The 15,856-nt window shown below is 40.5% G+C and overlaps 1 protein-coding gene across 1 annotated transcript in view; it reads left to right on the forward strand.

Moving 5' to 3' along the window:
- tprn (taperin) overlaps window positions 1–15,266 on the forward strand; it is a 33,959-nt gene extending 18,693 nt beyond the window's left edge. Inside the window, exons 2-4 of the mRNA XM_079525134.1 lie at window positions 6,005–6,209; window positions 8,320–8,444; window positions 9,361–15,266. Of these exons, the coding sequence (XP_079381260.1) occupies window positions 6,005–6,209; window positions 8,320–8,444; window positions 9,361–9,423 (393 nt within the window). The 3' untranslated portion in view covers window positions 9,424–15,266. The remainder of the gene's footprint in view (window positions 1–6,004; window positions 6,210–8,319; window positions 8,445–9,360) is intronic.
- The last annotated feature ends 590 nt before the right edge of the window (window positions 15,267–15,856 follow it).

Consider the following 15,856-nt stretch of genomic DNA (forward strand, 5'->3'; position numbering starts at 1 on the left):
TTGTAAATCAATCGGCTGTTTTTGCCGCTGTTAAAAGTATAAAATAGGCCGCCTTAAGTGGTTAATTAGACTAATCGATTTAGTCGATTATAACAAATTAGAAGCTATATATAATAACGGTATTCTTTTTAATTACACTTGCTTATTATTTGATTAATCAAGACTAAGAGTAATAATAATAAATAGAATAATTTCTAATAAGATAATGGATAGTTGCAGCCCTCTGCTATTGTATAGGTCAGTCATTTCTACTGTGACTTGTAAGCTTTCAAGCTCCTGTGTGTGTGTGTGTGTGTGTGTGTGTGTGTGTGTGTGTGTGTGTGTGTGTGTGTGTGTGTGTGTGTGTGTGTGTGTGTGTGTGTGTGTGTGTGTGTGTGTGTGTGTGTGTGTGTGTGTGTGTGTGTGTGTGTGTGTGTGTGTGTGTGTGTGTGTGTGTGTGTGTGTGTGTGTGTGTGTGTGTGTGTGTGCGCGCTTCTCAACCAAACGAGGACACACCATGTTGGGTGGCCTGGATAAATATTTCCTGGCACAACTCTCATCTTCTCCATGGGTCTGAGAGGCACACACATGACAACATGATCTCTCTCTCTCTCTTATGTTAACCACTTGTGATAATAGCTTAACCATGGCTAACCTTGGCCCAATCTTCAGCAACAAATAGGCGATCTACAACTCCATCCCTGCTGGTGCTCGGGTCTAGCACTGAGTGACATCATACGGGCTGATGATCTCATTTAGTTACAACACAATGAAGGTCGGTCATGTCACTTGTTGCTAGACCTCGTATTCCTGCGTTCTGCGGTGCCCCGGTTCACAAATCAAGATGTTTTGTACCGTACAACTAAGTCAAAGTTACTTGGGTTTTATTCACAGTGGGTAGAACCTAAGTTGTATTATTTATCCGTTAGGCCTGACTCTGAGGCCGATTTTCAAATGCCTTCTAAATCAATAGTTCTCAAACCTTTTCGTGATTCAGAATTATTCAACACCTTCAAGAATTTTCAAAAATGTTTCAAAATGTTCTACAAGCCAACGTATAAAATCTAAGATGACATGGATGCTTTCCTGGCTTTCAATCGGTGACAGCACTGCCAGTGTGGATATGAGTTTTGGTTGGCCGTTGCCTAACCCTTAAGACGGATCATGTCGGTCCCCGTCCGACTTTGCCCAGCTATGGGATATTTGAGACACACTTTGCCAGCTATGGGATTTTAACGTTCCTCACAAATGCAGTGAGAGAGCATGTGAGAGCATTCACACACCCAACAACATAAACATTCACCTCACAAACACTTGACCTCCATGACAAATGTCTGCTAGGGCGAAACCTGTGGCCATCAAAGGGTGGGGACATTGTTGTGAACCAACTGACCTTGAGCTATAGATGGATCTCGCCCACTGAAGTCCATATTTTCGTATGTGTTTTAAAACTCTGTCATCCGACAAAACTCCTTACACACTCCCACCTTATACACTGAGCCCGATGCGTATCAGTTGTGGAAGATTTTTCAGACGAAACTAAACGGTTAATTCTTTTAACATGCGACAATTTCAGATGAAGAATTCGGGCTCAGAGGGCAAGCTCCTTAAGTCTGATTGTTTAGCCCTACATGCCCTTTGTGCTTTACCAAAATGCAAGTAAATAACAAGAACAATTAGAAATGGATAGAGAGAATTCCTGGGTTCTCTCTCTCTGAGAATAAGAGAGAGTACAACACAGACATAGGGAGAAACCGTGAAAAGGGAGGCAAGCCCGGCAGCTAGACTGATTTATTGATAAACTCTCCTTTGCCATCGAGTTGCTTCCTCCCAACACAGGATACAGACTTGGCAAGGAAATGCTTTTGGTGGTATACAGTTTAGCAGAGAAACTGAAGTAGTTGGTTTCAGTGCTAAAAATTAATGCTTGCCTTTAAGAGGAGTCGGAAACACGCTGCCTGGTATAGTATTTACCACAGGTTTTAGTGTAGTCGGTAAAGTTCCACTATGGTGAAACTAGAGTGAGCGCATGATACTGTAGCTGCATAGAAACATTTGGCTTGCGTTTGTCGTTGAGGATATCAAGTGGGAAATGTAGACTGCACAGAAAATTTAACTTTTGGATCTGAAAGAGGGTCTTGGTTTTTCTGGCTTTACAGTAGATGGCATCAGTGTTGCCTACTCATGTTCATTTATAGTTGTTATACCTTTCAATCTGGGAAAGTATCATTTTGGATTCACCTCACTCTCTTAGCAACTTCACAAGATGTATTGTGAAGTTGCTATAGAGCTCGACCGATATTATTCAATTGTTTTTTAATGCCATCAGTGGCAATTATGCAGCTGCTGTCCTGTTTTTAAACCTTTTACATTATTTTCAAAAGTACTTGCGTTGCGTGAGCATGTACATAGATGGGGAACCAGACAAGCCCCGTTGTGAGCTTGTAGATCTGCTATTTTCAGAGCGCAACACCCGAGCGCAACCAAGCATAAAATGACTCTTCTTTTAGTTCTACTGCATCTGCATCTCTTCTCCACTCGTCCCTCTCTAACATTTTTGTCTAGTTTTTATTTGTTGACGAAATTGTCTGTATATTTAGTATTTCGTTTTTGGTCATCGTAGCTTAGTTTTTATTTCGTTCGTTTTCATCAGTGAAAGAAGGTAGTCGGCGAACATCTTTCGTCATAGTTTTAGTCTACAAAATTAACACTAGTCATCAGTGTCTTGTGCTCTTTTGAGCACAACATGCAGTCTATTGATTTTGTCTTGCCGTGGGATGTGCTACCATTTCAGCTATTAGTTGCAAAAGCTAGCTGGTTTTGACTTACCCGTGACTGTGTGACTGAATGGGCACACTGCGGTATCTCTGTGTTCATTTCTACTCCTCTGAGAGTGAAGGCTTGCATTTTCTAAAGTGCTTTCAATGTACAGCACTTTGTACAGCAGTGGTTCTCAAACGTTTTCATGTCAAGGACCCCCAAATGATATGTATTTGGCCAAAGACCTCCCCATCTAAAAAATGTTTGTGCCAGCCAGGGACAAGATTTGTATTGTTAAAAGGTTTGAAAAATATTCCAAATTTGTAAAAACATTTAAAGATTTATTTTTAATTATTATTTTTTTTTTAAATAGCCGATGTATATAGGGTTAATAGTCGGGGGATATTACGCATTCCAAGCATTAGGGCTAAAGCATTGGGCTAAATTCGGCCATAACCTCATCACATTTGTGATGACGGCTATGGCCGGTTTTAGCCGAAGTTTCGTGCAAAACTAATGCTTGGAATGGATTCAGAATCATGAAAACCCCCCACGTCACATGCTACTTAAAGCATAATGAAATGTAGAACATTTCTCCTTATATTGGTTGTTGATGGTGCCGGGAATTTTTAGCAGCTGTCAAAAATTCCCCTAGGGTGGTTGAATAGTGTGTGTGGTTGAATAATGTGGGATATGTTAGTAGACATCTTTACAAACACATTGGTGAAGAAAATTCTTGGTAAAAAATGTATTACCAGATTTGACATTATTCTGATAATATTCCCTGACTATAAACTGGTTTTGGCTTCTGAAGTTTCAGAACCACTGATTAATAAATAAGAATGCCCTACATTTTGTTATGCAATAGTCATTTCATGTACTCAAATTATTCACTTGTTTCAAATGTCATCAGTGAAAAGAAACAATATTTTCACCGACAGACTTCATCATTTGAAGCTCTTTGAAATTCTTTCGTATCTTTTGGTGCCTTTTAAGTTGACACAGATGCCAAAAATCTGACATACTGTACTGTATGAGATTCACACGCAGTCCTGACAAATGGAAAAGAAGTAAAAGATTATTTTAGTTCATTGGCTGAATAATACATAGCGTTGCTATCGGGCAGAAACCTTGTATCTCCATTTTTAAACTTTTTTTCCTGCATAAATGAATGCCCTTCTTCATCATACTACAGTGTCACACAAACAGTACAAATAGCCGATCGATAAGCATTGCAATGCATTACAATGCATTCACAACACATTGTGATTTGTGAGCTTGTAGATATGCTACAGTATTTGGACCCCAAATGGAGGTCCATTTGGACTCCTAACAGGTCCATTTGGTTCCATTTGTACACTCTCAGAATGAAATTAAAATTAAAAGAGAAGATATCTTCTCTTATCGGAGTCACTGGCATAATTTTTTAAATGGGGGTCTAATAAATGTTGATTTGGGGGTCCTTGACATGAAAATGTGAGAACCACTGGTAAATAGTGCATTTATAGTGCACTGCATATATCTAATGGTGCCTATCGTTGCTGTCTATTGTTCTGTATTCTGTTCTTGGTCTTGCGGACCAGGTTGCACCAACATTTAGCTGCTTGTAGTACCTGTACCTGTTTTAGTGAGACACATAGTGAGTGACAAATAAACCCCTCGCTATTCTTGAAGTGAATAGAGCTTGTCTCACCCCATGGATCCATGTTTATAGAGCACTGAAGTGTTGCCAGATGGACATGTCTTACAACAAGCTCTCAGATGATCTGTCACATTGCCAGAAGCCCCCGCAAGGAAGCCACCTGCCCCCCCATCTGACTGGGGGCAGCGCTGTGCATTTAAAGTGCATGTATGGCAGCAGGATTTCATGGACGCCACAAAACGCTGTGTCTAATAACGCTATCAGGTGCACATTGGCCTAATTTGGCACTTGTGAGAAGAGAATGAGGAAATGGTAGGAATGCGATAAACTTTATCAAATCGTGCTGCAGACAAGTGTGCTCATTATAAGATAAAGCTGTCTGCAGCATGATTCAACCGCAATAAGGAAGCAATAATTACTGTTAATGTTTGCCATGGTGATGCAATTATCTGGCCATCATCACGATGAGCAAATATGTACATTATGTACTGTAAAGGCATGTTATGGCCAAGCATTTATAATTGGTTGAAATGCTGTGCTCAGATGAAATGTGAAATGTGCCTCATAACCATGGCTTTGATACAAAGATATCAGCACGTTTCCATAGTAACTGAGACGCTAATCTGCCTAGCTAATGTTGCTTCGCTTTGCTGGGAATATTCTGTGCATGTAACGAGTACTATTTAAGCTATTTATTTTAAGTGTTTTCCTTGTAATTAGGAAATGCAAAGAACTGTTTCTGTTTTATTTATTTTATTGGCATATTCGAAATAAACATGACAAACAAACAACAAACAAACAAACAAACAGTCAACATCAATGCTGTTGAGGTGGTACAACAGTAAATTGTACCACCTTCTTATGTACCTGCCACTTTTCAAGGCGGTGGTGGAAGTGGCTGGTGATTTCTGTAATGGAAACCCACAGTGGTGAATGAGAAGGTTTCCTGCTGTGTGTGTGGTCTGAGCACGTGTTTTATTCTTTTTGTATTATATTTGTCCTTTACTTTTTTATATTGGAATTCATTTGGGCTGCCTTTGACTGACATCACAGGCTGGTCACATGAAGTCCATGATCCATATTGGAGCCACATCGTGTCCCATGTGGATCCCGAGATCCACATGGTATCCACCTGAGATCCACATGGTATCCACCTGAGATCCACATGGTATCCACCTGAGATCCACATGGTATCCACCTGAGATCCACATGGTATCCACCTGAGATCCACATGGTATCCACCTGAGATCCATATACAGTTAATCCATTAAGACCTGACGAGCGGTTCTCAAACCTTTCCATGACCTCCAAAATGATGTAATTTGGCTGCCAACCTCCAAATCAAAATGTTTTGTTCCAGGGACCTCCAGAAGCCAGAATAGTTAAAGATGTTTGGTTCAATATAATATCTATATTTAAAGATTTGCACACATTTTCAAGATTTTTCAAAAAGACCAGATATACAAGCTCATAGCGTATATCTACTTTGGCTAAGTATAAAATAATTGTTAAAGTGGTTAACATCTAAAGTGATGCTTTCCTGGCTTTAATGGGTTTAATGGTTGTATTAACAATTCTCTCTCTCTCTCTCTCTCTCCTCCTCCCTCCCTCTCTCAACTGAAGATCTCGTTCAATGAGCCCAGCCTCAGCAGCACATATGAGTATCCGTCGGAGAGCTGCGTGTGGGACAGCGGGGACGAGGAGGATGAAGAGGAGAGCGTCAGGCGAGAGGGGAAGGTGGCAGACGACCAGCCCAGTATGGTGGGACGCATCCACATCCCCCGGCCCAGTTTCACCAGTTCACCCTCTCACACCACCAACAACACTGGTGAGATGAGGACATAAGTCTGCACTGGCCAGGATATCGATATTATATTGATAGGTGTCGTCTGAGATTTTATATATCGTAATAATCGTATACGTGTTTCTCTCCGTTTTTTTTTTAAAGCCTTATTTTATACATTTAGAAATTGTCGATCCTAAAAGGTCACACAATTTTGATTATCGTCACAATATTGATATCTAGGAATTTAGTAGAAAAATATTGTCATATATGATTTTTGTCCACATCGACAGCAATGTAGTTTTACTTCTGAAAAAGTCGTTGGAGAATGTTGTTATGATTCCGAATGTAGAATATTATTATGTTATCAAAACAGACAGCAGCTCATTCTAATCTAATCTCACAGACTGGGCACTCCCTCTTCATCACCCACAATAAAACATACACGAGAAGGCCGTGTAAAGCATTGGTTCTCAAACTTTTTCATGTCAAGGACCCCCAAATTGACACTTATTAGCCCACGGACCCCCATTTCAAACTGTATGCCATGCAGGGACCCCCATAAGAGAAGGTTTTTACTGCTCTAGCAGTGACTCAACCAATAATTTCAAGGACCCCCAGTTTGACCTGTATTAGGCTACGAACCCCCATTTAATGGCATTTGTATCTATGGGACCCTGCGATTTACCAGGTCCCTTGAGGACCACTGGGACCCCACTTTGAGAACCACTGGTGTAGAGCAGCTGGTCATGAGTGATCACAGGCTGAGGCAGGTGGTTGCCAAGCCATTCATTCTCTCAATACATTACATTAGAAAGAGGCAAACATTCAGAAAATATGATGATCTACAAGCTCTTGTAGTTCGGCTATTTTCACAATATGTATCTGATGAACCGAGTCAAATTAAATGTAATGCCTACAAGTCCAAGTACTTGTCGGGGTGGCGGGTCCCTAGTTCAAATTATGATTATTTTGGGGGGTCGTGGTGGCCCGAAAAGGTTTGGGAACCCTTGACCTAGACTCCTAGAGCAGGGGTTCTCAACGTTTTTGGCCGGGGACCCCCGGAAATGCTTTGGCAATGTCTCGGGACCCCCGCCCCGCCCCCTCCCGACCCCCAATATAAATTGACTGCTACAATAACCTTAAACCATTTTGGGCGGGAACCCCTTTTGGTGTTTTAAGCATTGTTATAATTTAGCTATTGAAAAATAGCAGATCTACAAGCTCATAGCGCGCCACCGAGTGGCGCGCTACGAGCTTGTAGGTCTGCTATTTTTGAAAAAAAGTGAAAATAAAATTTCAAAATAAATCTTTTTTTTTTTTTTTTTTTTAATAATTTGGGGACCCCCTAAAATAATTTGGCGACCCCCCGAGGGGTCGCGACCCACGGGTTGAGAACCCCTGTCCTAGAGGAGCCTGAAGCTGCTCACTTTCCACTGCAGTGCTGTGGAGGTGAGTGGGGGCATGTGCTCCCTGCAGCTCCCTGTAGATGGCGCATGCATGCTGTAGGGCCCGTGTCCTAGTGTCCATAATAACGCACCATGGACTGTTTATGCAAAGTGTACAAATTCTATGCAAATTGAAAGGGGTTAAAGTAGCGTGTGCAAAGGACTGACCCCAGTCCAAACACACAAACAAACAGAGAGAGGAGAGGATAGTATGAAAATGATAGGAGTCAAGCATAAATAGAGTCCGCAAACTGTAAATGTAACTTGGTCCCGTCAGTATTTTATTAACTTGTCAACAAGCCCTAAAAAAGTGGTTTTAACCACTTTCAACCTGTTGTGAGGTGTCCCTATGTTGGCATGTCACTATATAGGCAAACAATTAAAATCTATTGATATTACTTTTCTTCTTCCCAATAGCTAAAATGGCTATCTAACAAGCTCACACACGCATCAACACATTGTAAGCTTGTACAGTATTTTGCCAGTCAGTCTGAGGCAAGTAAATGGAATTACGGTAGTCCCTGGATAACTGATTTATTGGTAATCTTGGGTGACACCTATAGGACAGTTTTCAGTACTGAAAGGTTCAGTGCATTATGTAGATTATGAAAAGAACTGTATCTAATCAATTGCAAGTGATTGATATGGTGATGTATATTTTGTATGATCATAGTATATAATTCTGTGTTTCCTTCTGCGTTCTTTAGACCTGTCAAGCTACGTTCCCAAGCATTCGGTGGACTTTAATGCCTGGCAGGAACACAAACTCGATGACCCGATTTACCAGGGGGACGCCAATTCCCAGCACACACAGATGTCAGAGGAAGTCATGGTAAAATAACTATATTTCATGGATTAATCAAGCTCGGCTGTCAAGACAACCTTGATGGCAGTGATGTAGAGACATATACCAACACAACATCAAAGTCCTCAGTGTTAATTTATACATTTGTAACTCTTGTACACTCTCAGTGTACAAGAGTTTAAAGGAACACTCAGGAATTTCCAGTGCAATTTTGAGCTTTTTACTTCCTACAGTAGCTACTGGCTGTACCGTATGCACGCACACAACAAATACAAAAACATCCATGTTCCATATTATAGTCATCTGAAATGTTTTACTTTCAGTCTAGTTTTAGTTGACTACATATCCTAAGATTTTAGTTGACTAAATGTACAGTTGATTTAGTCGACTAAAACATATTTTGCCAGGCTTTGACGCTGTCGTAATGCCTGATTTTCTACCAAAAATAGATCTACAAGCCGTTGTGAGCATGTAGCTCTGCTATTTTTGGAGCGTGACACCCACACGCAGCCAAGCATAAAATGTCTTGTCTTACTAGTCCCTCCCTAACATTGTAGTTTTTATTTGTTGACAGTATATTTAGTCAAGTATATTTAGTCATAGTTTTAGTCATCATAGCTTAGTTTTTATTTAGTTTTCATCAGTGAAAAAGGGTAGTCGAACGTTTTTCGTCATAGTTTTAGTCGCCGTAATTAACACTGGAATAGAGCAGTGTCTCATGTACAGAGCTTATAATTAAGCACATTGATTCCCATGATGATATTCACCTGTGTTGTGTGGGTGCATTACTTGGCCTAGATAGTAATTAATTATAATGAATTAATTGCATTTCTATAGTTGAATTGAAATAAAATAATGTCTCCCTATTTTTACTTGAACCCTCAAATCTCTCTCTCCTCTCTCTCTCTCTCTCTCTCTCTCTCTCTCTCTCTCATATATATAGCTCACACCAGCTGATAGCTCGTCTCTGTCTGACTTCAGCAGCGAGCCTGCTCTTTACTTCTGATCTCTCTGGACCAAATAGAACTCCTATCTCCAAAACCAACCGCCACTGTAAGAGCCTCCTAGTCACCGGGCCTGTCCTACTTCGGTCAACAACACTCGCAACAAGGATAGAGAAAAGCACATTTCCCGACCAAGACAAGGCACTGACTGTTCAAATCCAAAGCCCACAATGGCCAAAGGATTCAGAGCTTTCACATCCACTATCTCACCAGACAAACATCATTTGGAAAAGAACCCATGAATGCTGGCTTACTGCCAAAGTAGCAGGCACAAGAGACTGGCTTACGGGTGATTTATACTTCGTCACGTGCCAAGGTCACGCACCGAAAATGGCTACAAGCTCGCAACGCGTCGCAGGTAGCCAACGACTCTTTGAATTCAACATCTTCAAGCCCATGATGATGTGTTAAACTCAACACGGTCGTTTCTTCTCCACCAATAATTGGTGGATATTTTCGGTGCGTGACACGTCGCACAATCAAGTACAAATCAGGGGTTATAGTCGAGCTGAAATGGTAATATCTAACTTTCGTATCGTGACGCATTTCCAAGTGAAACAGGATGGGATAGGAGGTGGTACATAGACTGCAGCGTCTCAGTCAATCACAGCGACAGGTGGCGGGTTGAACCACGTGGAGCTTTGGAACCTCCTGGGACGGACACCCACTGTCTGTGTGTCTCCTACCCCACCTATGAGCACTCACCTCGGGCCTGGAGGTCACCTTGGACCACAAAGTGAAATCTATCAAACTAGGCAGTGCTGAATCAAAGGTACTGTTGTGAGATCGTCTGGAAATGGTAGATCACTGCCATAACTGTGTACAACACCACCCTCTGGTGTCTATAATGAATCTTAGCTCTGTGTGGAAGATATTGCTTGTAATTGTGGTTGGTTGGTTGGTTGGTTGGTTGGTTGGTTGGTTGGTTGGTTGGTTGATTGCTGATGTAAGCGACTGTCATTTTGTTTACAGTAGAAAACATGATTGATTTATTTTATTTTTTTCTTTAGCACATCTATAGGAGCACAATATGACTGGGACGGGGATGCTTTTAATTTCAGCTCGACTTTAACAACCACAGTCAACGTCTGCCGTTATGTGGCTGGTGTTGATTTCACTCCATTACCCCGACGCACTCCCCTTTGTCTTAACAACCAGACATTGATCTGTACTCGCAGACCTCAAAGAGCAGCAGGACTGTTTTCCATCACTATCATGGGCAGTTAATCTGTCATCGTCTCTGCTGATCCGTCATCAAATAATTTCATTCACTGCCTCACAGGCAGTGCACTCTTCACTGCCTTGCTCATAGACATCGCAGTCTTCAAACTGTGAGACTCTGGACCGAGGAAGCTCGCATACGCCTGTGTTTTCCAACAAGCTCTCCTGTCTTTTCTTCGCCCTGATGCAGGGCCGGGCGATATATCGATATCATAATATAAGTCTAGATATCGACTGGGATTTTGGATGTCGTGATATGGCATTAAGTGATATCTTTTCCTGGTTTTAATCACCTAAGTCTTATTTTCTACTTTCTGAAATCTTAAAAAATAGCCAAAATAGCCGATCTACAAGCTTGCAAGATTGTGAGCCTGTAGTTTGGCTATTTTTGAAAATGTATGCGGAGAAAACGATATCGTCACAATATCGATATTGAGGTATTTGGTCAAACATTTCTTTGTATCTATATCGCCCAGCCCTACTCTGATGTCTTTGTGAGGTTTCTCTTTCCATCTTTCGTCTCCGAGAATCCTGCCGGTATGCGAAGGCGAAAATTGGTGGAAAGACAGACTCAATGAAAGTCAGTGACCAAAATTCCTTAACGAGCAGGAAGCCACGAGTGCCCGTCCATACGTAGCTCGCCATGGTGACAAAGTGTCAGTGTTAGCATGGAAACATGTCATTTCAGAGACATTCTCCAAATGTAGGTGCCGGAGGACCCTGTGCAGTTAGATGAATGGCGGACTTGTTAAAGAAAACAAAAAGACTTCAATAGTGAAAGGGTGCCACAATTGTAGTTCTTTGTCTCGTTTTTTTTGTAACTGCATGTTCTTTTTTCAGCCGACGGCTCTCTCTCTCTTTACTGTAATGCTTCTGTATGCCTTTTAGTTTTGTATGTATTTCTGGCAAACTATGCTGCATTCAAGCTGCTGGGTTTGGTTTGAAGCTAGCAGAACTCTGGAGTCCAATGGAAAGTAAACTAAAACACAGTCCACTGGACCTGGTAAAGATGTATGTCCTTAATTAGCAAAGTATAATTTGTTTTTTATATACTTGAAAAGTGACCTTGGCCAATAATGTCTGTACGTCAGTATTGTGAATGATGCATACAACACAATATCAAATACATCTGGCAGAATGTTTCCGTATATAACTATGCTGTTTCCCATTTTCAAAATCACAATTGCATTATTTGGCTGTCAAACTATCAATTCTCCAATGATGGCTTTCTCTGGCACCTTGTTCAAAGGTAACTATATTTTTTCCCTGTGTTAAGTTGAAGTTTGCATGTCGGAGAGCAGCTCGTTTATAAAAGTATTTTGTATGGATACACTGCTGTTCGGGACGGAACTGGAAGGGGGCTCATGGACTATAGATCGGACGGCCCTTCTGGATCTTTTTCCAGTCAGACCTTGTGTACTTTCACATTCCACAGAAAGTAAGCTGGTCCTTTTCAGCAACATTGATTATTGTTATCATTTCATAATGTGGTGTGTTTGCCGGAGTGAATGGTAGATTGTGTGTGTGAGTGTATGTTTGTGGTGGAAAGTTTAAAATGATTGTAAATGTAATCATCTTTTTTATGATTTTGTTTTGTATACAAGTCTCCAAAAGATTTTTTTTACTCGCAATGCCAATTGATTCATGTGTTTCTGTAATGGCTACCACTTGAGTTTGTTAATTCGTTTCATTCCCACATTTACTCCCTTCAGCCAGTATTGATGTACAGTTTCAATATTTATTACTTGCCTCTCTAGCATTGTTTTTTTAAATTTCTCTGATCAAGTTAAATTGGTTGTGGTGGAATCGTCAACACGTATGATGGAACCTTCTGTCTGTATCGAATGCAATTAGAAATCTTTGTTTTATCTGCAGTCTAAATTATATTTCTTTTTTGTTTCATTTGCACTGTCATTGATTTAGCTTTGTTTTGCACCTCATGGGAAGGAATGGAGTAATGTCTGATGTATACTTATACACGCCATCATGCACGGAAGTAGCCGATCTGCTTGCAGTGAAGTACGCGGCGAGCTTGTAAATTTACTATTTTTGGTGTAGGGCGTCCAGGCGAAACTATGTATAAATCTGGCTTCAGTGATGGGGAGTTTTGTCCAAAATAATAATTTTATCCATAATTAGGGAAACAAAATGATGATGCCTGGGACAAAATACTTGAAAAATTGGTTTTGATAAAGTGGCACTTTATAGTATTTGCATGTCTATAAATTAAATGGCTGACAAGATGAAAGTTTTACACTGCCCTCTTGTTTTAATGAAGGACTTTTTGTCTGTTTTCCAAAATTGATGGATGTAATATTGAAATACAACTGGAATTGTTGAGGATGCACTGCCGATGAATGTCAAGTCATGCTTCTTTTTAGGGGTTTTTTCACACTTTTTTTCTTTGCCATAGCCTTTGCATTGAAAACCTTATTATTGTTGGCCATGTTGTCATTACCTAAATAGCTGAGTTTCAATCCAGGACCAGATTCAATCTGCTAGCTTCATTTCACCACCATTTGTCACAAATTACCACCCACAACATTTTTTATAAAGTATGTCTCTTTTTTTTGCCAATTGAGACAATTTGTCAGATTTGTCAGTCTAGTTTTGTTTTTAATTGTATAATGGAGGCCTTGCACGGAATGTTAGTGTAGTTCTTTTTCTTCCAGCATGGCTGCCTGTAATTGTTGGTAACCACTTTCAAAAGAAAATGCCTCATTTCCGTGTAGTGGGCGAATAGGTACTAGGGCTGGGCAATATGACTTCAAATCCATATCACCATTATTTCAAACTCTGATTATATTTAATAATCTGCCGACTATAAACAGACTAATTGATTTAGTTGCTTATAATATATTTAAAAAAATATATATAATTTATATACATATATATATATATATACACAACTTTTTTATGTTTTTTAAAACTGCTTCTCGATTATTCAAATAACCTACATGAGCAAGACTAAGCTGGTTAATGGTTCTACATATTGATTTCAATGTATTTTCGGTTGATTGCCCAGCCCTAGCAGGTACAGAAAGGCATTGAAACTACTGTTCCACTGTGACTTTGTTTACAACATCAAGTAATCAGACTGGAAGCAGTCGTAGCTTAGTGAGAGGCTGTCTGGTAATCACTGGTTCGCCTCCTGGCCTGCCCAGTAATATAGGTGAATCTGAAACTGAATGTGTCCTCTGCAGTATTAACTAAGATCTCCCCCCATTCCCCTCAGACACCAAGAGATATTTGATATATAAATATACTGTATATATCATATATCAGCACATAGCAATTAGTTTGCAGAAAGCAAGCGCTGTTTATTCCAAAATTGCGGATGTGCATTCTAAGCATTAAGTGAAAGACACCTTTTTGGGACCCAGAAAACCCTTACATGGTCCTGCTATTTGAATGGGGCTAATGATCTGACCAGCCACAATCATCTGTGCTAGTTCTCTCAAGCATTTAAATTTCCAGGACCCCCATAACTCAAGTACGGGTCCATTTGGACCCCCCAAAGGATCCCTGAGGGTCTCTGGGCCCGAGAACCACTGATCTGTGCTAACTGCTGACCTGCAGAACCCAAGTCCCTTTAGGAACTAGCAGTCTACAAGCTCCAAAATAGCCCATCTACGAAGCATGAATTAGGCACAAGTCGTTGCCTCTATCTGGGTTTCCATGGACTCTTGTCATTGATGCAGTGGATAAAAGAGGCAGACCTAATTTTCACACAAAGATATCTCTTTCTGACAAGAACTGATCTTTGACATTGAACATCAGTTATTTTCAGTAAGCAACACTGTCATGCGATGGGTAGGATAGGATTTATGAATTGATCTTAACTATTTAAACCCTATGTTTATTTGACCAGGGTCTATACTTGGTCCCTCTGTTTGTCCCCCTCTACACCATATGTTTGCTGAAAATAGCAGATCGACATGCAAGTTCACAAAGCATCACATTGTGCTGTGAGCTTGTAGATCTGCTTTTTCACTGAACGTTCGACCCCAGAATAGGGATAGGGATTCTAGTGTGCATGGTGTTAAAGCTTAACCACTTTAACCCTCGCATCTATATTCTGTATTCTGGGGGGGAACATGAGCCAAGAATAACTGATCTACAAGCTTTTAACATTTTTGGTGAAGTGGTGTAGAGGGGGGCAGCTGCTGTCCAAGTACAGAGCCAACTCAGGTCCAGTTTACTACGTCTAGACTCTAGAGCAGTGGTTCCCAAACCTTTTAGCTCAAGACGAAAAAGAGAAATTAGATGTTTCCTGTGACCCAAATTATAGTATCTACAAGCTCTCAACATGTGAGCTTGTAGATTGACTTCTATTTTAACAAATTCAGAAGGCTCAGAAGGACCACCCTGTCTCTGCCTTGGGCTGCACTATTTTCCTGTCTGTTCCTGTTGAGAAATAAAATGTATGTCATATCGTAGTGACTATAATGGTAGAAGGTCCATCTTGTACTCCTCTTTTACTTGTATGTAAATCTGCATCACAACAGATGTGCTTACTGTAAAAAAAAATAATACTAAAAAAAGTGTAGCCTACTTGTCAATGATTTGGGCAACAAAAGAAAAAAGTGATGTCACTTGTACAAAGTAAAGCTCAATAAATAGACTTGAATATGTGTGAAGCTCATGCATGTGTAACTTTCATGAACAGTATGTGACCACCATTTTTTTTTTTAAAGATTTGTTTTTGGCTTTTGTGCCTTTTTATTGATGTTAGTGAAGATGGACAGGAAAGAGAGAGGGGGAGAGACATGCACGGGACTCGAACACGCAGCACGCTGTCAGGCCAGAGCCTATGTGGCATGCGACAGGACCACTTGGCCAGCCAGCGGCCCAGTATGACCACTTTAACAGATTGTGATCTACATTTCATATGAAAAGTGCCACTTCTCACTGAGACGGAATACAACCACCCCGATTGTGTATAAGTTATATTGTATTAACATGCTCTACCATACAGATTGGACAATATTACATTTTTTTATTCACAAAAGTCACACCCGTGTGAAGTGAGGGGCGCTCTTATCATCATATGTCACTCATAATACATCATCTAATTCTGGCCAATCCAATTTGCGTTCTCACTTTTGTCTTCAATGTTTGTATTTACACACTTTTGTCTTCAATGTTTGTGTTTACACCGACCCTCACAGCTGGACTGTGAGGGTCTAACGCCCCTCAAAAATACATAGTGAG

Source organism: Electrona antarctica, assembly GCF_951216825.1.
Source record: "Electrona antarctica genome assembly, chromosome: 16".
NCBI lineage: Eukaryota > Metazoa > Chordata > Actinopteri > Myctophiformes > Myctophidae > Electrona > Electrona antarctica.